This window comes from Tachypleus tridentatus, chromosome 2 (assembly GCF_004210375.1).
Source record: "Tachypleus tridentatus isolate NWPU-2018 chromosome 2, ASM421037v1, whole genome shotgun sequence".
NCBI classification, from domain to species: domain Eukaryota; kingdom Metazoa; phylum Arthropoda; class Merostomata; order Xiphosura; family Limulidae; genus Tachypleus; species Tachypleus tridentatus.
The window spans coordinates 91,093,659-91,116,603 of record NC_134826.1 but is presented as its reverse complement, the minus strand read 5'-3'; the positions used below and the strand labels follow the sequence as shown (position 1 = coordinate 91,116,603).

General features: G+C 32.3%; 2 protein-coding genes across 13 annotated transcripts in view; both read left to right on the top strand.

Annotated features, from left to right (window-relative positions):
• Positions 1 to 4,484, top strand: part of LOC143244508 (clathrin heavy chain 1-like) — a 59,209-nt gene extending 54,725 nt beyond the window's left edge. For all 5 annotated transcript variants that reach the window (XM_076489319.1, XM_076489320.1, XM_076489318.1 and 2 more), the window contains one exon: positions 802 to 4,484. In XM_076489319.1, the coding sequence (XP_076345434.1) occupies positions 802 to 909 (108 nt within the window). In that variant the 3' untranslated portion in view covers positions 910 to 4,484. The remainder of the gene's footprint in view (positions 1 to 801) is intronic.
• A 10,308-nt stretch (positions 4,485 to 14,792) lies between these two features.
• The window catches only part of POLDIP2 (DNA polymerase delta interacting protein 2), a 44,376-nt gene continuing 36,223 nt past the window's right edge, over positions 14,793 to 22,945 (top strand). For all 8 annotated transcript variants that reach the window (XM_076489313.1, XM_076489316.1, XM_076489315.1 and 5 more), the window contains exons 1-2: positions 14,793 to 15,159; positions 18,026 to 18,086. In XM_076489313.1, the coding sequence (XP_076345428.1) occupies positions 15,053 to 15,159; positions 18,026 to 18,086 (168 nt within the window). In that variant the 5' untranslated portion in view covers positions 14,793 to 15,052. The remainder of the gene's footprint in view (positions 15,160 to 18,025; positions 18,087 to 22,945) is intronic.

Here is a 22,945-nt window from a genome sequence, read left to right as displayed (position 1 = left end):
TATTTTATGAGTCATGTGACTTGAAGTTTGAGGTATGTTCACATATTCTGAAAACTTGTATGTTATAAAATTATACTAAAAATACTATACTTTTTCTGATTTGTCTTTTAAGAAGCTTTTCAAGTACAGTAGTGACATTTTTTTATTTTGACTCAAGTTACCTTTTTTGTTATCTTGTTTTGTTATTTTAAATTAAACCTTGCGTTTATATTTCTAATCATTGCTGAGAGCTTATTTATGAATTATTTTTAAATTGTGTTTGGTTGAAACAAAAATTAAAATAAGAAAATATAACAGATTAATTACTTTTTTGTTGTAGTTTTTAGCTGCAGCATAGTGGCTCATAAAATATCTGAGTTGTTTTCCAAGTAGAAACTTTAAGCCCATAGCTCTGTCATCTGTTGACTGATTTGAGATCTAATTATAGGTTTTGTACTTAGGATGTCAAACTGTTTCAATTGATTGCACGAATATGCCCAAAGGCTCGTAAATCAGCTTACTCCACTCCTGCCTAGAAGAATTTTAATTTGAGGGTAGGCTAATAGAGGTACTGATGAGTAATGAAATTGAATCTGGTATATATGCATCTCATGCTTGCTACTGCTGGTGCACAAAAGTATAGCTAATAAAAAGAGGGAGAGGTGAAACTCCATTAGATTAATTTACTCTAATCCTGCCTGAAATAATTTCAAATGTTTGTTTGTTTCAACAAAAACAATACAAATTTCTTTCACTGTTCTTCTTTCCTTTTTTGTTGGATGACTTTCTTGGCAAATTTTTAATATATTTTTTCTATTTTAGGTGTTATCTATAGATTTGAAGAGAGACCACATTGTTAAGTATGTTGAAAAAATTGCAAAAAGGGCTTCAGTGGCAGAAAGATTGAGTTGTCTCTTGAGTGAAGGCTAAGTCTGAAGTACTGTGATATAAGTGTGCCAAAAACAAATTCTGATGTGTTTAGTAGTTGAATTGATTCTATACTCATGTGAAAGGTTTTTGTTGTTATTAATATATAAACCTCTATTATGTAATTGTCTATTAAAAATTTAGTCTTAAACCTTGTATTAGGATACAGTTGAAGATGTGTATAACAATAGTGAAGTAGATGTGCAGAAAGTGAACACACTTATTGTGAATGCTTAATACATACTTATGAACTACTATAGTCCTGAATATTTACTTTTAGACTGTTGAGTTTTACAGAAGTATATGCACATTGTTCACAGATGGAGGTATGTTTTATTGTGTCTGGTTATAGTTCTAGTCAACATCCCCTTACACTGTCAGTTTTTATCCTTTATTCTTAGGTAGAGAATGTCAGTCTGGAAATAGCTCATGTTACAAAGTCGTTATTTTGGTGCAAAGAAAATCTTAGTTTGTTTTCCAATGACCTGTGCATTTTTACAACCATTGTTGTTCCATATCACATGCATATTATAGCATTAAAACTTGATATATAAGAATTGTTCTCAGTATAATTTAATATTTATTTATTTTTTACTAATATAAACTAGAGGTAGAGCAGGAAAATGTGTAATCATTATCAATTTTGTTTCTTAAAATTGGTTTAACATAGTTAGTCTGAAAGTTAAGAGTTTTCAATTAGAAGGTGACTTTTATTTGTTCTCTTGAATTAATATCAGCAATAAAGATTAGTAGGAGTGACAAGAAAATGACCAATTTGTAACTAAGCTGAATCTTACTCTTCTCATGCTAATAAGGTGTTTTAGTTGCCAAGTGATTAAGACATTCATCTTGGGTATGAATCTGAAATTCTGCCTTGGCATGAGCAGCAATGTGCTGCGATATGGATTCCACATTTTTAATGTTTAGGGAGGAGAGCTGAGGTATTAGACAGTTCTGTTATGCCTGTAATGTGGATTCTAGTTGTTACAAGTTACAGCCGTATAGCTTAAAAATTGGATTTTTTATTCCATTACATGAACTTCCTTATCTAAGCTGTAGATTTTATGACATATTGGTATCAATATGTTGTTTTGAAAGACGTGTTTCTTTTATCCAATTATTATATAGATGTTCACCATGACAATCACAGCTTCTTCAAAGAAAATGTAATAACTTTGGTAACATAGCTGTTATTGTTGTATATAAAATGTGTAATATCCTATTACAGTTGTGACAGATTGTCTTCATTTACCATATGGCCTGTAAATTTCAGTTAATTGTGTCAGGTTATTCCTACTGATGCTAAAAGTCTTGGACGCTTGTCTGTGTTGATCTTTACTGATGAGTTGCTGGGTAGTTAATTTACTTGCCTGCAGCTTTCACATGTAGAATCATGTTATGACAAAATGAGAAGGCATACAAACTTGAAAGTAACTTTGATGTTCATTTCTGATGGTGTGGTATCCATATTGTTTGATAAAAAACAATGTTTTACTATTATACTTTGCCCATTTGGCAAATATTTTTTCTACATTGTTTAGTCTGTTGTTAAAAGAAACCTTAAATAGATTTTTAGTGAGCCAGAAAGCTATCATACGTACATTAACCTGTAAAAATGAACAGTTCTAAATCCCAAATTAAACCTGCATACACAAATAAACATCTATTTAGTTTACAAACCTTCAGTCACACATAGTAAGAAACATTTTTAAATCAATGCAACAATATTATTACATTGCTTTCCTTCTCAAGGTGGCACCACTAATGTAAGCAAGGTTCCTTTATCAGTTTTTAGATGTGGTGTTCTGTATGCTGAGATGTAAGGAGTTTAATGTCTAAATATTAAAAACAATTAAATTAATGAATAAATACATATATGTATGTGCATGGAAAGCTTAGATAAAAAAATGTAATATACATTTATTTCAAGAAATTGAGCTAACAGTGTACTGATTGTGTAGGTTACTAAATAAAAACCAAATCCCAAAGTAAATATTGTAATTTTCTGTGTGTATTGTATGATGGAGAGTTGGTAGGAACATTTGTAAGAAGAGCAAGTAGGTTATTAGCATCTTGATCCTGAAATAAGAATGTTATTTATTTATATATTTTTTCTTAATTATACATCCATTGTTTTGTATTAATGCTTTAAACCCTCAGTACTTAGCAACATTGTAATAATATACTATTAGAAGACTACAATGGAAAGTTTACTTTGTTGATGACTTAGCTGTTTAACATATGAATGTATGTTTGACATACACATGTATTCAGACAATTTTTATTTGTCTCTTCAGTTGTTTGTAGCAAAAATAAATGCTTGTAGATATTAATTGTACAAGAACAAATTTCCCAACAGGGAAATATTTTTTGTTTACCAGGACCTTTATCACCAATTTCATAAAAGATGCACTATATCAATGTATATAGAATCTTTTGGATTATTATTATTATTATAAACATTATAATAAATGCAAGTGAATACAATCTTTGTAATTTGCCAGTCTGCTACTTTAAATTATCTTAATTTTCAATAAATTTATGTTGTAAATTTTAAGATAATGTTAAATGATAACATATAATCTATCACATTTGAGAGATGTTCTGTTAAGATGTATATCTACCTCTGGCCATGCTTTTAAATGTCTGTATAAAGAAAATGTACAAGATCGTCAATGTAAAGTTTTTCTTTTGAGTTTTTTTTATATATACTGAAAACAAGATATATATGTATAATAGGTATGTTTATGTCTGTTACTTTACTAAATGTTTTTCTTTTATATTAAAAGCTAAAGCATTTCTAGTCCATTCATTCTGAAATTGTTTTAAACCAGGTGCTAAAATGGTTTGTGCCAACCTGTAGTATGCTCTTCTTGTTATTACTTTTTGTTGTTTTTTGCTACTAAATATCCTTTGTGTTTAAAAACTAGAATCTGTAAAGACATTAGAAGTCCTGAAATGTCATTAGAGATATGAATTTATGGAAATAGTAGTTTGTTGTAGATTTGATTTAATTTATAAACACACTTTTTAATTGGTGAAGAATGTAAAATAGCCTGGCTTTTTAAGGCTTGACAAAAAATGAAATGTCAGTACCTAGTAGAGTAAAAGTCTATCCACCTGTGGTAGGTTAAAAAAGTGGAATTTTAGGTCTATTAAGTTGGTGTATAAAGATGTAATGAGAATTGTTGAAAATTTGCTTTTACATGTTTAAGCTACTAGGGGCAGGTTAAACTTCTCACTTCAACCAATTCACTATTGCTGGGACATATATTTTCCAGTGCACTGGGATATGTACATCCCAGTTTGAATGAAAAAATTAACCCTTATAAACAATTACTCTTTACATAATTCTTCTAAGTTGTTATTGGTGTTTGTGTGTAATGTTATTTGTAATTTGATTTTATGTGTAATTTAAACAATTAAAAACAGAATGTTGTGTATAAATTATAAACTGAAAGTAAGCCATGTTTTGGATCAAAATAAAAACCTGTAGAATATTTGCCAGCATGTACTCAGTGAGTGTATTTACTATTAATATCTCAGAATTTCTAATAAACTTTTGTTGGTCAGCAAAATAATTATTCTGAAGTATTTTGAAGTGCTTGGTTTATTAGTAAACACATTATTTTTTTAATTGAATTTTTTCTTGAATGTGGATTGTTTTCAACTATTTTGAGCCAAAATACAGTTTCTTAGTGAAAGTGTATAAAGATAATTACCAAGTTAATGAGTGCCATTTTCTTAATATTTGTATTATTTTTCAGTAAATTTTATGCATGTTCATCACAAATAAAATATTCAGGTTTATTTGATTTTTATAATTCACTAAATATTCTGGTGGTCTAAGTTTCAAGATACATTTATCCATCATTTATCATAGTGTATTTGTATATTAGTCCCAGAGTATATATTAACATTCTCTAGACTAAATATGCAGGACTCTTAATATGTTGTTTAAGATCATTTTAACTCTTGTTTTTTTTTTGTTTAAACTTTGTGTGAAGTAATGATGGCCATTAAAAATTCCATTTCCAAATATAGAAAATGAATATATTTCAGTTAAATGCTTCTCAATTTGATAAACTACATATAGTTATGTTAGTACAGTATATATATATTTTTTTTTCAGGCCATAAATGAAACACATTAACATGAAATAAAATATGCTGCATATTTTTGAAAAGGATCCTAGGGCACAAGCTACAACGTGGGATTATAAAATGTATTGTAGGTTTTGGAGGTGACTGCAAAAGTAGGAAGTACATTGTGGTGGGAATATACCATCTATCAGTCTTAACCTCCAATTTGCTAGTCTCACATAAGAAAATTAGATATTAGGAGAGTGAGATGTGGGTGTTCAAGTCCACAACATCCCACATCTATATCACCCTTCACTGCTTGCAAGTTAAAAGTAAGAATAAGAAAAAGATGAAAGATAAATAAAAAATGAAAATAAGTACTACTATTTGGAGGTAAGTATGATAAAACATACCTCTTGAAGTTAGCATTCCTTTCCCCTATATGGTAGAGGCACTTATTAACATAACATCAGTAAAGTGGTAGTTTTCTGTGACTGCTGTGCTTTTATATATTGCTTAAGGTGTACATCTGTGTAAAGTAGAGTCACATCTTGCTTTTTTAGTTTCTAATTCACTTATGTGAGACTTGCAAGTTGGAGGTTAAGACTAATAGATAGTGTATCCCTACCGCAATGTGAGTCATACTTCCTCAGTCACCTACAAAACCTAGGATACATTTTATAATCTCACGTTGTAGCTTGTACCCTAGGATCCTTTTTAAAAGTATTCATTGTATTTTATTTTATGTTAATATGTTTTGTTTATGGCTTAAATTTATGGTTGTAATTAATCAGAGGTTGGGATTTGCTGTTTTTAATACAGTCCTTACTCATGATTTTGTTTATTCACTTAGCTTCATTTGGATGTAATTATTTAATTTCACTATATATACACACGCACACACACTGAGAGATACTGTGTTGTTAAATATACAATTATTTTCCACAGTTTGATATATTATAGTCATGTTAGTACAATGTATATAAACTGGAAGGTACTGTCTACTTCCTTAATCATATGATGCTGTTCCACAGTTATAGACTGTTAAAGTAAATACAGTGTGTATGTACTGGAAGATACTTTGAACTTAAAAACATGCATTTCTGCCAGTTTTTATAGACTTGTTAACTAGGTACATTGTGTGTAGAATTTGAAGATACTGTATTCTTGAATACATGAAGCTGTTTCACAGATTGATAGGCTAGTGATACTGTTAAAGTATATATACATCAGAATATACTATGTAGTTAAATACGTGGTATTGATCTACAGATTGAAAGACTACAGTGATGTTAATTCAGTACATATGTATTTCTATGCACACACACTGGAAGATAATACATGCTTAAATACTTGATGCTGTTCCATAGACTAGTGATATTACACTATTATATTATATAGTATATTACACTAGAGGATACTGTGTACATGCTTTTCCACAGATTGATAGACTAGATGTTAATAACAGTATATAAAAACATAATTATTACTGTGCCCTCAAGTACGTGCTACTCTTCCACAGGTTTTGTGAAGCGTAGTGATTTTAGAACAGATTATATATCCTGAAGAGACTATGTCTTTAAATACATGCAGGTTCATGAACTGATAAACTGTAGTTAATTTGGTATATAGTATATACATAAAGCTGGAAGAAACTATGTGCTTGTATACATGTTCTTTCATAGATTCATAGATTAGTGGTGTCATTACAGTGTATATACATTGGAAGATACAGTGTTCATGCTGTTCTGCATATTTGTAGACAAAAATGATATTAGTGCAGTCTGTATAAACTGTAAAGCACTTGTGCATCATATTCTACAGACTGATAGCTTCTAGTGATGCAAATTACAGTACAAATTTACTGAAACAACCATGTTCTTACACACACTTGTAGGCTGTAATGATATTAGTACTGTTTGTATACACTAAAGTATATTGTCATAAAATTCATAATGCCGTTTAAGAGATTAATAGACCATAGTGACATCAGTACGATATAATAAACCAGGAGATACAATATCTGTAAATGTATGTTTCTAATTGACTGATAGTTAGACCATATTGATATTAGTGTAATGTATATACTTCAAAAGATACTAAATATGCTGCTGCATAGATTAAAAGATCATTGTGATTATAGAACATTGCACAGGAAAATACTGTGCACGTAAATGTGTGATTCTTTCTCACACATTTGTAGATTGTTGTGATGTTGGTACATAGCATGAGAAAATGCAGTGTTTTTAACTACATAATTTTATTCTACAGTTATAGACCAGTTATGACAGTATATTGTTTACACACTGAAAGATACTTTTTACTTAAATATATGATGCTCTCACATTTTGATAGACTGTATTTGTGTTAGTGCAGTGTATGTATATTGGTGACACTTTAAAGTATGTTCTTAAGTACATGCAGTTCCACCAGTTGGTAGACTGTAGAGAATTTGGTATGTTGTGTACTGTTCCACATATTTATTTGAACACTATAGTGGCTTCAGTACAGTGTATTTATTTTTATATCCTCTAGGCCCAGCATGGCCAGGTGGGTTAAGGCGTGTGGCTCATAATCTGAGGGTTGTGGGTTTGCATCCGTGTTGCACCAAACATGCTCGCCTTTTCAGCCATGGGGGCGTTATAATGTTACGGTCAATCCCACTATTTGCTGGTAAAAGAGTAGTCCAAGAGTTGGGAGTGGGTGGTGATGACTAGCTGCCTTCCCTCTAGTCTTACACTGCTAAATTAGGGATGGATAGTGCAGAGAGCCGTCGAGTAGCTTTGCACGAAATTCACAAACAAACAAACATAATGCTCTTATACAGATTGATAAACTGTAGTGATTTGAGGACAAAGTATATCCCCTGTAAGATATAATGTCATTAAATACATACAGGTTGCATGAATTAATGACTGTACTGAATTTATGTTAAATATACATAACTGGAAGATACTGTGTTATTACATATGTGATGCTGTTTAAAATATTCCAAGACTATCAAGGTGTTATTACAATATATGCACACACTGGAAGATACTGTGTACATATGTTTCATGTTTGACAATATGAATTTTCTGAAAGATTAGTAAACATTTATATTTAATTTTATAATTTATGAAAGTTACGTTTTTTGTATTTTGGTATCATTTGAGAAACGTAAAATTATAAATCAGACTGCTTTTTGTATTTTGTAAATACAAAAAATACTGGAAGACATTAAAATATGTAACTTATTTGATTTTGTTCTATTTCTGATTGATTTAATGCAACTTAACAGATTTTATAACTACTGATAACTGTTTTGGTATTTTTTAAAATAAATATATGTTAATAAGAGTTGTGTGTATATGTGTTCCTAGTTAGCAAAACTTTAAATCAATACGTCTTCTATTTAAGAAAAAACATTTATTTTGTATGTTATTGAGATTTTCTTATTAATGGTCACAATAATTTTATTTAAATATTTTAAAATTTGTTAGATTATATCATTATTCCTGGTTTGTTTTCTGTGGTCAAATATATTTTATAGATTCATAGTTCTAATCTCGTTTTGATAAAATAAAGCTATGCATTTAGCGGTTGTTAATGGTTAAATTTTACAGTTCATTTAGACTAGAGTTAGCAATGGCTGTTACTAATCCTTTATTTCTTGTAGTCTATTAGCTCAAATTTAGGGATAATTAGTGTGTACGAGGGCTGTTCAAAAAATACGCGGACTGACGTCATAAAACAAAATGTACTTTATTTAGAAGTTACAGGTCTGGGACCCCTTCAAAGTACTCTCCTCCCCAACGCACACACTTATCCCAACGGTGTTTCCACTTGTTGAAACAGTCCTGGTACGCTTTTTTTGTAATGTCCTCCAACTCCTTCGTCGCATTTGCCTTAATCTCGGGAATCATCTCAAATCTTCTTCCTTTCAACGGTCTTTTGAGTTTGGGAAATAAGAAAAAATCGCAAGGAGCAAGGTCAGGTGAGTAAGTGGGGTGGGTAAGAACAGTGATCGAGTGTTTGGCCAAAAACTCACGAGTTCTGCGTGGCACAAATTTCGCAGCAACGCGGTGCATCTTCAATTTCTCGGTCAAAATCTCGTAACAAGATCCAATTGATATCCCACACTCTTCATCAAGCTCCCTAACAGTCAGACGTCGATTTGCCCGCACCAGGGTGTTGATTTTGTCGACGTGTGGGTCGTCAGTTGACGTGGAAGGACGTCCAGGACGCTCATCATCTTCAATGGACTGTCGACCATCCTTAAAACGTTCATGCCACTTGAAACATGCCGTACGCTTCATAGCAACTCACTGTAAGCCGTGTTAAGCATAGCAAAATTTTAGTCGCAAAATAGTCGCAGATTTTCCAAGTTTAACAGAAAATTTCACAGCAAGTCGTTGCTTCTTCAGGTCATTCATTCTGAAATCCGCCAAACGAAAAAATCGCACTTTACTTAAAACCGCGTAGCTAATACACAAATAAAGATATCTGCAATCGGGAAATGGCGTCGTAATCAGCTGATCTTGCGAACCTAGCGACACCAAGCGGATTTCCCTGGAACCAACTGGAGCCGCGCAATTCAAACAGTCCGCGTATTTTTTTAACAGACTCGTAACAACTCATTCATGGCAACTACATAAAGATATAATACACTTAATTAAAAACAGACGTATACTCCGCAGACAGTACATTCAAAATCGCAACCCCACACTTAAAACTCAGATAAACACAATAAGGAATAAAATACGAAACTTAATCAGACAACAGAAACAAGAAAACTGGGACACCTTCTGTTCCGATCTAAATCACAAAACTGATCCTAAACAATTCTGGACACATTTGAAAAGATTTACAAACACAGGAACAACAAACACAGTATATTCACCACTGGAACTGGATGGAGAAACAGCATACACTAACAGAAAAAGCCGAGATATTTAAAAAACACCTAGAAAACACGTTCAAAACACATCATGAACCAGACATGAACAGATACTTTTATAATACAGTCACAAACTATATTGATCAAAACAGAAGCATTTTTACACCTAAATTTCCAGGCAACACTATTACACACCAAGAAAAAACAAAAGACTGGAGCACTCATCAACTGGTAAAACATATCACTGTAACAGAAGTCGTAACTGCTATTAACAACACAAAAAACAAAGCCCTGGAGAAGATGGTATTCAAGCTATCCTCCTAAAACAAGGCACTCAGAGATTATATGAACACCTAACAGCGTTATTTAATCTCTCACTATCAGCTGGATATATCCCCGTTACTTGGAAGGAAGCAATAATATTAATGTTCCAGAAAGAAGGAAAGCCAGCGAATAAACCAAACAACTACCGCCCGATTAGCTTAACCAGTTGTATTGGCAAAGTATTAGAGAGGATAATTAGTTATCGTCTGTCAGTTTACTTAGAAGAAAATTCAAAATTACCAGAAATTCAAAACGGATTTCGAAAACCGCCAAACTACAGACCACCTGATTCGACTTACAGAATCAATTACCGACAGCTTCAACAAAAGAATGCACTGTAGCTTGCTTTCTCGACATTGAGAAAGCATTTGACACAGTGTGGCATAACGGCTTACGACATAGATTGCTTGAAATGGCATTACCCCAGGAAACTATTCGCTGGCTGTCCAACTTCCTGGATAACAGAATGTGTAAAGTAAATGTAAATGGGACCCACTCAGGGTCCTTTTCACCGAAGCAGGAGTCCCGCAGGGAGGGGTTGTTAGCCCTATATTATTTATCATGTACGTGAGTAATATGCCTCTGTCGGACCTAAATTTAGGTTATGCATCACAGTTCGCTGAAGATGTAGCAGTCTGGAAAAGTGCCCCCACTCCGTCAATAGCAGCAACGAACCTACAACCAATCCTAAATAACATCGAAGAATACTGCCAGAAATACAGAATCAAAATTAATATTCCAAAAACCCAAGTCATAGTATTCAGCAGACTGAATAAACTGAAAAAAGATCCACCAAAACTCTATATGAATGGATCACTTTTACTGACTGCTACTTCTGCTAAATTTCTAGGTCTAACCTATGACTCAAAATTAACGTGGCTACCACATATTAAAAAAATGTACTGATACGAATCTGGAAAAGAGCAAACTATGCAAGAAGTCTTTCAGGTAAAATCCAAGGAACATCACCAGACAACATACTTAAAATCTACAAAACGTACATTAAACCAACAATAGAATATGCATCAAATGCCTGGATTAACATAGCACCCACACATGTACAGAAACTTCAACGTATACAAAATTCTGTACTAACTTCAGCATACAAAGTACCACGTAGCACCTCAACCACATTCATGCACAAGTATGCAAACATAAATACAAAAGCTGAAAGACTCTTGCATAATTCTCTAAAATATTTGAATAAGAATTGGCATAAAAATGACTTAATGTGTGATCTCGACAGATATCACGTACATGATGTAAATGGTCCTAAATACCTCTCCCCTTTTAACATATATTTAAGAAACGTAACACAAGCTGGCCACTATGCACTAGACACTTAGTCCTTGTTTCTTTTTATTTTTATAATTATTATTTTCTTTTTTAATCAGTATTATTATTATTTATTATTATTATTATTTTTTCTTTTTGAATTATTATTCAAGTATTGAATAATAATAATTATTATTACTTTCTTTTCTGTGTGAGTGTTTGTGTTACTACAAGTAGTAGTAGCATTCTCTCAATCGAGAAAAAGGAGAAAAATACAAAAAAAAAATATATATGAAAATACAAAAAAAAAAAAAAAAAAAAAAAAAACTTCTTGTTCGTCCATGCATGGACTGAGCCCTGAAATGGACCTGAGTATGATGTTATACTTTTACTCTGGCCCAAAGCTTTAAAAAAAAACAAAAAAAAAACCCTAATGACAGACGCTATAATCGTTCGGGAGGGAGGAAGAGGTCAAATGTACCTGACCCTCCTGGGTATTTAACAACATCAATACCCAAATACCCACACAGTCAAACTTGGAACAGACCTCGTATAATGGCCCGGCATGGCCAAGCGCGTAAGGCGTGCGTCTCGTAATCCGAGGGTCGTGGGTTCGCGCCCGCATCGCGCCAAACATGCTCGCCCTCCCAGCCGTGGGGGCGTTATAATGTGACGGTCAATCCCACTATTCGTTGGTAAAAGAGTAGCCCAAGAGTTGGCGGTGGGTGGTGATGACTACCTGCCTTCCCTCTAGTCTTACACTACTAAATTAGGGACGGCTCGGTGCAGTGGGCTAACTCCTACTCACTTAAAAAATCAACTTGTTACAGAAACCGCAGTAATTGCAGCCCTATGTGATTCCTATGTTCCTTGAAGGTATCGAGTGGCAGATGATGATGAGTGTGTATAGTACTTTGGCAGCTTTATGTCAATATCCAAAACTACTAATTGACAAAACCTCTGAGAACAAATTAATGTAAAACTGCATGCCCTTTGGAATTTTGAAAATAAACCAACCATTTCAACCTGTCTAAAGTGAGCCCTAAGTAAAGGCACCCGGGCCTCATATTGCATTCTCTTTAGTTTAATTTCACATGTCAATATCTCAACACGGAAGTAAATGTAACCGACCACGTGACCTTTTTGTTTAGTTTGGTTTGTTTTGAATTTCGCGCAAAGCTATTCGAGGGCTAGCAATGTAAGACTAGAGGGAAGGTAGCTAGTCATCGCCACCCACCGCCAACTCTTGAGCTACTCTTTTAGCAACGAATAGTGAGATTGGACGTGACGTTGTAATGCCCCCACGGCTAAAAGGGCGAGCACCTTTGAAGTTTCGAGCTCGCGACCCTCAAATTACGAGCCGAGTGCCTTAACCACCTGGCCATTCCGGGCTGACCTCTTTGTGCTTGTTTAAAGTCTTTATAGTTTTGGTACCACTAACTCTTAATATAGTATTATATCTTCGCAAAATTTGGCGGACCTTATGTCTTTTCTGTACAAAATAATTGTATTTTTTAGTATTGTTAATGAAGAAAATATGTAATTTGTCCGTGTACACAGTGATATTCTGCAGACTTTTAACACTAGAATCTGGGTGGACAAAGCATAGATAGTTTGTTTGTTTATTTAGAAATAAGCACAATGGGCTATCTGTGCTCTGCCCACCACGGGTATCGAAACCCGGTTTTTAGTGTGTAAGTCCACAGACATGCCACTGTGCCACTGGGGGAGCAAGCATAGATAACCCATTACGTAGCTTTCTGCTTAGCTACAAACAGATATATGGATTTTTTTACTAGTCGGCGTGCAAAGTGATTTATGTTAAGATTAAAAACTTCATTTCAAATTTTATATGCGCAATCTTTAAAACATTCTACCGTAATTCTGTACAAGGTCGGTCAATTTGACCGATCTCATGACTACCAAAAAAAATTAAATTGGAAGTGCTAACGTGCATTTAATAGGAAACGTAATATTTTCTAGAGAGCGTTTTACACTTAAACAACATGTGATCTTTGTATGTGTGGGCCATGAAACCTAGATATCTAGTCTGCAGAGCTTTGATTAATTAATCAGTTAGTGAAGAAAAGACATTTTTACCTCTGTCAAAAATATCCCTTCTTCGTTTGAGGACAACAAGGGACCTGTTGATCAATCTTCGCTGACCCATCCTCAAAGCCAAACTAAAACTATTATATATATATATATAAGCCAGCCTTTATCATTCGTGTACCTAACAAGCTTTCTTTTCGACTTTGGGATATCCACGTTAGTCGTCTCTAATTTGAAAGTAATACACCAGAAGAAAGATAGCAAGGGCTACACCACTAACTGACAACACCTTGAGCTACTTTGGTCGAATAAAAGTATTTGACCGTTATTTTTACAGTGCTCCCACAGCTTCAAGGATTGGTTCGTGATTTATTTACTTAATTTTACCAGTAATGATTTGTTTGTTTGTTTGGGAATTTCGCACAAAGCTACTCGAGGGCTATCTGTGCTAGCCGTCCCTAATTTAGCAGTGTAAGACTAGAGGGAAGGCAGCTAGTCATCACCACCCACCGCCAACTCTTGGGCTACTCTTTTACCAACGAATAGTGGGATTGACCGTCACATTATACACCCCCACGGCTGGGAGGGCAAGCATGTTTAGCGCGACGCGGGCGCGAACCCTCGGATTACGAGTCGCACGCCTTACGCGCTAGGCCATGCCAGGCATACCAGTAATGAATTGTGAACCTTAGAACTAATAAGCAATGAAAAGGCGGAGCGTGATTTGCGATATATGTTAATTAAAGCCTCCTCTCATCCTGGCACTAATGTAAAGAGACAGAAGGCTGTCCGAGAGGAGAACACTTTTTAAAACAAACAAATGTGCATTCATTGAAGGTGTTTATTTTTCAGTACGAAAATTACTATGATTTAAAAAATCTGTTCGTTAAGCTTCACACAATATATGAGTATATATGATATAAAAATCTTTTCACTTGTTTGTTTGTTAATGCTATCAAAGTAAATTTGTTTCGATGTAATGTTTAATGACATTTATTTTATGAGTGAATCAGTTGAAAAGGCTTTCAACGTTCAGGTATATATGTCCGCCGGATAGAATAAAAACAATCGTACATATATATAAATTATATTTGTATACATATATATCTATATATATGTGTGAATGTGCCCTTGATTTTAATTTTTCCTGAGCGTATTTAATTAAGGAAATAAAAAGCTATATTTCTTAAGGGCGAATAAACCGCAAAGTAATAACAACGACAAATATTTCATATTTTAGTTTCTCGTACACAAAATATTCTTTAACCTATTCTTTATAATCACAACTCAAAATTTTAAAATAATTCAGTTAATCTCATTTTTCGTGATTAAATTAGGATGATACATGTATATGTAATCACGAAAGATTTACTCCACTCTTAGATTTGCGCGTTTAAACTTTTAATTGTACTTGATAATTAGCTTTCACTGTTTTTGTTCTAATGTTTCCGGATATGCCGATTCTGTTAAGCTAAGATTAAATCCAAGAGGCGAGAAGGCTAATTTAACCATAATTTGTTGTTGTTTTTTTAAAATGGCTGCAACTTTACATCGTGTATTAGGCCTACGATCAAAATACATTAATATTAATATCGTAAAACTAATGCTTTCTTCATTTGGGAATAAAGCTACGTACACTAGGTAATGCAGAATTTAGCTGTGAAATTAATGTTCTATGAATATGTAATTATAATTTGTAAAATTAAAATGAAAGGTACAAAGACTGCCTTACAATATTTCAACTTCCAAGTTCCAGTCTTAAAAGTTAGAATATAATTATAAAACTAGCTTGTTTCCATTTCATCTACTTCCATTTTGTCTAATGTAAATATATACCAAAATAAATGTTTCATATTTTCTCCCTAAACTTGATATGCCACTTTATTGTAAATGAAAAAAACAACAAAAAAACACGTTAAAATAATATTATAAATTAGTGGTAGGTTTTATGTGATATATTTATAGTGTATTTGTGGCTGTACATAAAAAATAGCGATGTGTGAATGTTTCAAAAGTATTGCATCGTACTGTAAATAGTATAATAAAAATGTTTCTCAAAGTGGTTTTTGTAACCAAAGTTTATCTTGATCTTTATTTGAGAAACTGTTAATTGTATTTTTTAGGTTAATTCTTGTTTTGTCTACTCCTATTTAGCCTATTGCCATTTGTAGTAGATGAACTGAAATTTACCATAACATTACCTTTTAATTTCATTATCAATCAAGTTTCACTTGTTTCTTTAGTTTAACTTGAGTTTAAGAATTTAAGTTTTTCTTGGCCAGAAGCTCTCTCAGTTTGTTTTATAAGGAATGTATTGTAATGACTAATAATTTTAGTTTTTGTATGAATTTGAGTGTGTTTATTATATATTTTAAATTTAATTTTTAAATGGAAATGCAAAGGTTTTAATACATATATACACATTGTATACAGTGATAGAAGTGGAGAGTAACATGAGGGGAATGTGTACTTTTCTCTAATTGGATGTTTGCTGTACCCTTGCTTATGCATCTTGATTAAGAATTTTAAGCAATGAAAAATGCTGTCACCATTTTATGCATGACTATACTCCCATTCCTGAATTCAAACCTTCAGCACTGTATATAATAATATACACATCACATAATTCATGTTATGGATCCTTTCTGCTATGCTGAAAAATTCAAGTGGAATGATTGCATATTTAGATATAAAGATAGCATACAAATGTTTGTGCAGTTTTGTATGCATGATCTGTTTTAATGAACATAATGCCACAAAACTACATCATCTTTTACTTTGTATTGACATTACAAAGCTTTTTATTTTAACTGGAAAATATGCTAGCCACTTTAGCAAAAATATAATATGTGAACATAATGGGTATGATTAATTAGCTGATGAAATTTCTAGAAAGCATTGCAGTTTTGATTTAATATTTTATAAAATTTTAGGTTACACCTATTTCTGATGATAATATGTTCCCTTATATGAAAATGAAAAAAAAGTATTTTCAAAATTAAAATGAAACTATAACTTTTCACTTACTATTTTAAGCTGGGGGAATTTCATTAAAAGATGTATGAGAACAGTGTTTAATAAATACCTGGAAGAAATAATTGATAAATTATTATAGTGTGTGTTCCTTTTTTGTTGTGCACTCTGCTAACTTTTATATATATATTTAATGCAGTACAATTAGATATGACTTTCTTTATAATAATATAAAATACTATGTATTATTATAATAAGAACTTGCATTAATTTCTAATATTCAACAAAATAGAAAAACTATTTAAAGAAATAACTTCAATTGAATGCTGTTTTAAAGTTGTTTTAAAAAATTTCATCAGGGTAGTGTGACTGGAAATATAACAGACTTATCTCAGTTGTGAGCATAATAGGAGATTTGAAAAAAGTAAATCAAATTATTAAATTTCACATAATTTGGTTGTTACATTGACTGTGATTGTTGGTGCTATATTGGGGTAAACATACCACTGATCATCTTGTGAGTCCTTTTTATTGCATCATGTAAACAAAAACTTGTTAAATTGTAATATACAGAATTAACAAATACAGGGTGTTCGGAAAGTTACTGTGCACTTATATATGTATATGAATACAAAACTGCACAGTGACTTTCCGAACACCCTGTATAACATCCTTTAAATGCCTTAAAAAAAAGGATTACATTAAAATATTTGGTGTACAGGTTTTGTGTTTAAAATATTGTGTATGATAGTTAAAACAAATGCAAGATAAAGAGGCCAACATTTACTGAAAAATTGAGCAAGAGACAAAAATTCCAAAATTGTCAATATATCTGTTTGGAACCCTTAAGAAAAGTATTATTGTATCAAATTCCATGTAAATTGGCTGAAGTATGGTGGAGTAATTGTCAAAAAACCCCTTAAATTATGCTTTTTTGTGGAATTTTGACCCCCTATAATTACTAAGAAATCGCATTTTTACTGCTAAGTATATATTACCTGTAAAAAGTATCTGTACCAAATTCCATGTAACTTGGTCAAAATATGACTAAGTAACTGACTAAAAATTCCAAAATTATGCTTTTATTGTGAGCTGTGATTCCCTAAAAAGACATAAATTGAACAAATTCAACTTTTTTTTATTGTATGCCATTGTATTGGGTACATGAAAATTTATACTTGGGCCAATTGCCATCTTGATTGCTGTAACATGACTGCACAGGAGCCCAAAATAAACATTTTTGTGTTAACATTTGATGCCATAAAATTTTTAAAAGGTTTAAATAAAAAATATTAAAATATGTGGACCAAGGTAAGCCTTGCCAAGATTCAGTCAGTTTTTCAAAAAATCAAGAAATGGCAATTAATTGAAAAGTGCTTCGAAGAAACAACAATAGAAAAACAGTGTCTCTCTGCGGAGATATAAAAATAATTAAACTGTAACATATCTCAAATTACATGATGTTTGATAACAGGATAATTTATTATAGTTTGTTTAATTCAGGGAACTAATTTGTTCAGTATGCTTTGTACAGGTTAGCTGAGGTGGGAAGACTTGGAGTTCCTAAACTTGAAGGAAAATATGACACTGGACAGGTAAAGTTGTTTGATTAATTTTTTCATGTTTTGACAGGAGAAAACATGCACTGTACTATTTATTTGTGACTTTAAGGATGAACAATACACAATCACAGCAGTAACAAATAACATATTTAACCCTTAAATGGCAGTCATCATCAGTTGATGCTGCTACTTACAACATTCCTGATGTTTAAGGGTTAATGAATGTTTCAGAATATACACATTCCATATTATGCAAGTTCTTACAGTGAATACAAATCTATAACTACAAACTAGAACTTAATAGAAGTTTGTGTACTTATAATAAACATTTCTAGGAGCAGTGTTGAGACTCAAAGGGAAGGGAGAGTGTAAAAATGAATAAATGAACTTGGATATTGACCTTCACTAAATAAATAGGTAAATTCAGTTATATAGTTCATGAGAAATTATTAAGACAAGCTTAACTCAACAGAATTTGAGGTGTGTTTCAGTATGGAAGTTTGCACACTTTAATCAGAAGCTCCAGATATGTGCATCCCATAGTTAAAACTGTAAAGTCTGTTGAAGAGTTTTTTTGTCAAGTAGTTTGTTTGTGTGGATAGCAGAGGTGCAGGGATAGGATAAAGTGTGACCATTTCTGTAGGAAATCCCATGTATTAATAAGTTTTATATGATTTTGTCATTGTAGGTAACTTTGCAGCCTAGTGAGTTGATATTTTAAAAAAATGTGTGAATGATTTATGAATAAAATGTGATCAGAATTTAATCTCCTGAATGGAATGTTTTTTTTAATCTTATGTGTTGATTTTAATACAGTTCTCAATTGGATTTGTGTGTAATACTTGTTTAACAGTTTTAGTTAGTTGATTTTAAAGAATCTGTAAGGAAGACAAATTTTCAGAGCATTTAGGTACAGCCATCCATTTAGTATTAGTAAGGGGATTATATGTGCCATTTATGTTATCATCATTAGACTATACATTTCCACTTCATGAATCTACTTAACTAACAATATGGTGTTAGTGTTTGTAGACATACTATATTTGTAAAGGGCTTGGATGATCAGTCTTTTGGTGGTTTGTTTGAATGGGAGAATATTGAGGTTGAAGAGAGAACCAAGATATTAAGGGTAAGTTTGAGGTTTGAAACTTTAGAACCAAATTTGCTGCTTCTGAAATTTTGTAATATAAGTGTTAACTGTGAAGTGCAATTTGTGAAACATCTATTAAACATACATATAAATGTGAAGGGCTACATTTGGGATTGTTTGTGTTATTTTGTGTTTAGAGATTACATAAATGGATATCTTGTTATTTTGAGTTGTTTGGGTCCATGTATTAGTTAATGAAATAACCATATAATTTGTATTTAATCTTTTGTATCAGGTAGGTCAAAGTGCACAAGTCACAATCTTTTGCAGAGTTGCATTCAAAATAAAATTAAACTACTTTATTATCACAGTATAGAAAAAAAAAACCCATGGGATCAAAACATAGATAACAAATAAAATTTTAATATTGTATTAGTTTCCAATTCTTAATTTTGTAAGAAACGTTAACAAATCTTCAATCTTCTCTGGTATGATAATTGTGACAATTGCTCTCCAAGTCTTCCTTCTTCTCTAATTTATTTATCACTCCTTTTAGAAGTAAGACATTTAATGTAAATTGCTTATTATAATGTTTTCATTGCTCAGACAAAACATGATTTTATAGTCTTTAATTGTATTTCCTTACAGAACAATAAACTAGTTAATTGGACACTCTTGCTATGCCCATCTCTCATATTCTCTCTCTAACAAACTGCCAGTAGCTCTCTGTTATTTAATATTATATTATAACCAAAAGAAAGTCAGTGTTTTAGTTTATCAAATGACATATTATATTACTTTGTTTACTGTACTGTAAAGACATTTGATAAACTAAAACACTGACTTTCTTTTGGTTATAATATAATATTAAATAACAGAGAGCTACTGGCAGTTTGTTAGAGAGAGAATATGAGAGATGGGCATAGCAAGAGTGTCCAATTAACTAGTTTATCAAATAAACTAGTTTAGTTTATCAAATGACATATTATATTACTTTGTTTACTGTAAAGACATTTGTTTATTTTACTTCCAGTTAAGACTTTGTTCTCATTGTAAATGCATTGAGTAACTTAGCTGAATTTTTATATGCAAAAACGGCTTGTTTGGGTTGAGAAAATATTTTACGTAGAAGAGCGAACAACGTTTCAACCTTCTTCGGTCATCGTCAGGTTCACAAAGAAAGAGGTAACTGACCGGAAGCTGACCACATGTTTGGAAGGGGTTGTGTAACTGAGTGTCGGAATGTAGAGGGCGGTGTTAGATGTTTGAATATATAATTTTATTTTTATTATATTAATATAGGTATAAAGGCGTTCCTTTATATTGGTTTATTTTGGGTTTAAGTTGTTGTATAAGTAAGGTTTCTTTAATTTTGCATTTGTTTATGTTTGTTTCTTTATTTAGTATTTGAGTGTTTTCTATGGTTATGTTGTGTTTATTTGACTTGCAGTGTTTGAAAACGTGTGAAGGTGACTTTTTATGTTCTTTGAATCTGGTTTCCATTTTTCTACTTGTTTCTCCAATATAGAAGTCGTGGCAGTTATCACATTGTATTTTATAAATAATGTTGGTGTGGTGTTTGTCAGTGTAGTTTTTACATAGTATAGACCTCAGTTTTGTGCTGGGTTTTTGAATAAATTTGGTATTGACTGGAATGTCATATTTTGTTACTAGTTTTTGCCAAATGTCGGTTATTTGTCTGCTGATGTTGGGAATATATGGTATGCAGCAGTATATGGTTTCGTGATTTTTTGATTCGTGAGATATATTTACTTTTGTTGGTTGACTTTGCTTTCTGTCTAGGTGTGTGCTTATAATGTTTTCTACGGTTTGTGGAGGAAACTTATTGATGTTGATGAAGTATTGTTTTATTTTGTCTAATTCATCGTTAATTTTATCTGGTGAGCATAGTTTTATGGCTGTGTTTATTTGGTTTCTTAGTATGTTGAGTTTTTGTTTTGTTTCATGTGCTGAGTCCCAAGGAATGTATAGTCCAGTATGGATGATTTTTCGGTGGATTTCTGTTTTGAATTGTGTGTCAGTTCTTGTAATTTTGAGGTTAAGAAATGATATTTGATTGCTTTCTTCCTGTTCACATGTGAAGTTAATGTTGGGATGTATAGAGTTAATGTGATTGAAAAAATTAAGTATGTGTTCTGTAGATTTGAATCCCGCAACCCTGTCATCTACATATCTGTACCAGTATAGTGGTGGATGTAATGCTGTGTTAATTGCTTGTGTTTCAACTTGTGTCATAAAAATATTGGCTAGAACTGGTGATACTGGGTTGCCCATGCTTTATATATATTTGTTTGTATATAGTTGTGGTTGTTGAACATGAAGATTGTCTTTATCGTGGTGAATTCTATGAGGGTTGCTAATTGGTTGCTGGGAATGTCTATAGTTGGGTTAGGGTCTTGGATATAGAGTTCTAAGGCTATCTTGCAGGCTTCAGTGGTTGGAACTTCTGTAAAGAGGGATATAACATCGAAACCTGCCATTAAGGCTTTATGATTAAGTTGATTTAGATTAGACTTGAAATTAAAAGAATCTTTGATGAATGAGCTGGCTGATGTTACATATATGGAGAATGCCCATGCTATGTATTTACCAAGATTGTAATTAAACGATTCATATGTGGACATTATTGTTCGTAATGGACAATCTGGTTTATGAGGTTTGGGGATGCCATATAAAATTATATATTCAAACATCTAACACCGCCCTCTACATTCCGACACTCAGTTACACAACCCCTTCCAAACATGTGGTCAGCTTCTGGTCAGTTACCTCTTGTTTTGTGAACCTGACAATGACCGAAGAAGGTCGAAACGTTGTTCTCTCTTCTATGTAAAATATTTTCTCAACCCAAACGAGCTGTTTTTGTATATATATTTCTCTACAAGTGGGTTTTCTCGACATCACTGATTAGCTGAATTTTTAATGTCTGTTGTTGCATAGTTAGAAAGCGATTTAAGTTGTGGTAGTTATAAGATATTGTTACTTTTTATGTGTTGTTAGACTGTGTTGTTAGGTTCACTTGAACCTAAGTGAAACACTTGAAATTTAGTGTTACATTCCCATTAGCATAAAAAAATAGGCCTAAGTTTAATTGACAGTCAACAGTAAAGAAAAAGACCCAGATAAGTACTATATTTCTTGTTTTTTGTGTGTATTCTTTATATGTTATTATAAAAGTAACTAAAATGTAATAATTAGAAACTTGTTAGGGTAGATTAAATAGAATAGAGAATAAAACTAATAAAAATTCTTCACAAGTGTACTCAAGAGTAACTTGTGCAATATGTAATTTGATAGGGTAATGCAAGGTACAAATTTACTAAGTGATATTCAGTTTATATAGCAGGATTATGGTTCAAAAGGCAGTAAGACATGTGGTCAGGTGGTTAAGGCACTCAACTTCTAATCTGAGGGTCGTAGGTTTGAAACCCAATCACACCAAACATGCTTGCCCTTTCAGCCATGGGGGCATTATAATGTGAAGATCAATCCCACTATTTGTTGGTAAAAGAGTAGCCCAAGAGTTGGCAGTGGGTGGTGATGACTAGCTGTCTTTCCTCTAGTCTTACACTGCTAAATTAGGGACGGCTAGTGCAGATAGCTCTTGTGTAGCTTTGTGTGAAATTCAAAAACAAACAAACAATAACATTAAGTATAAATAGGTGTATGCAGTTACAAGTTTTAAGCTATTTAGGACAAACATTTGTGATTACTTATTACAGTTTGCAGTCATTTCAGAAATAAAAATGGGAAATTTAAAATTATTTTCTAATTTTTTTTT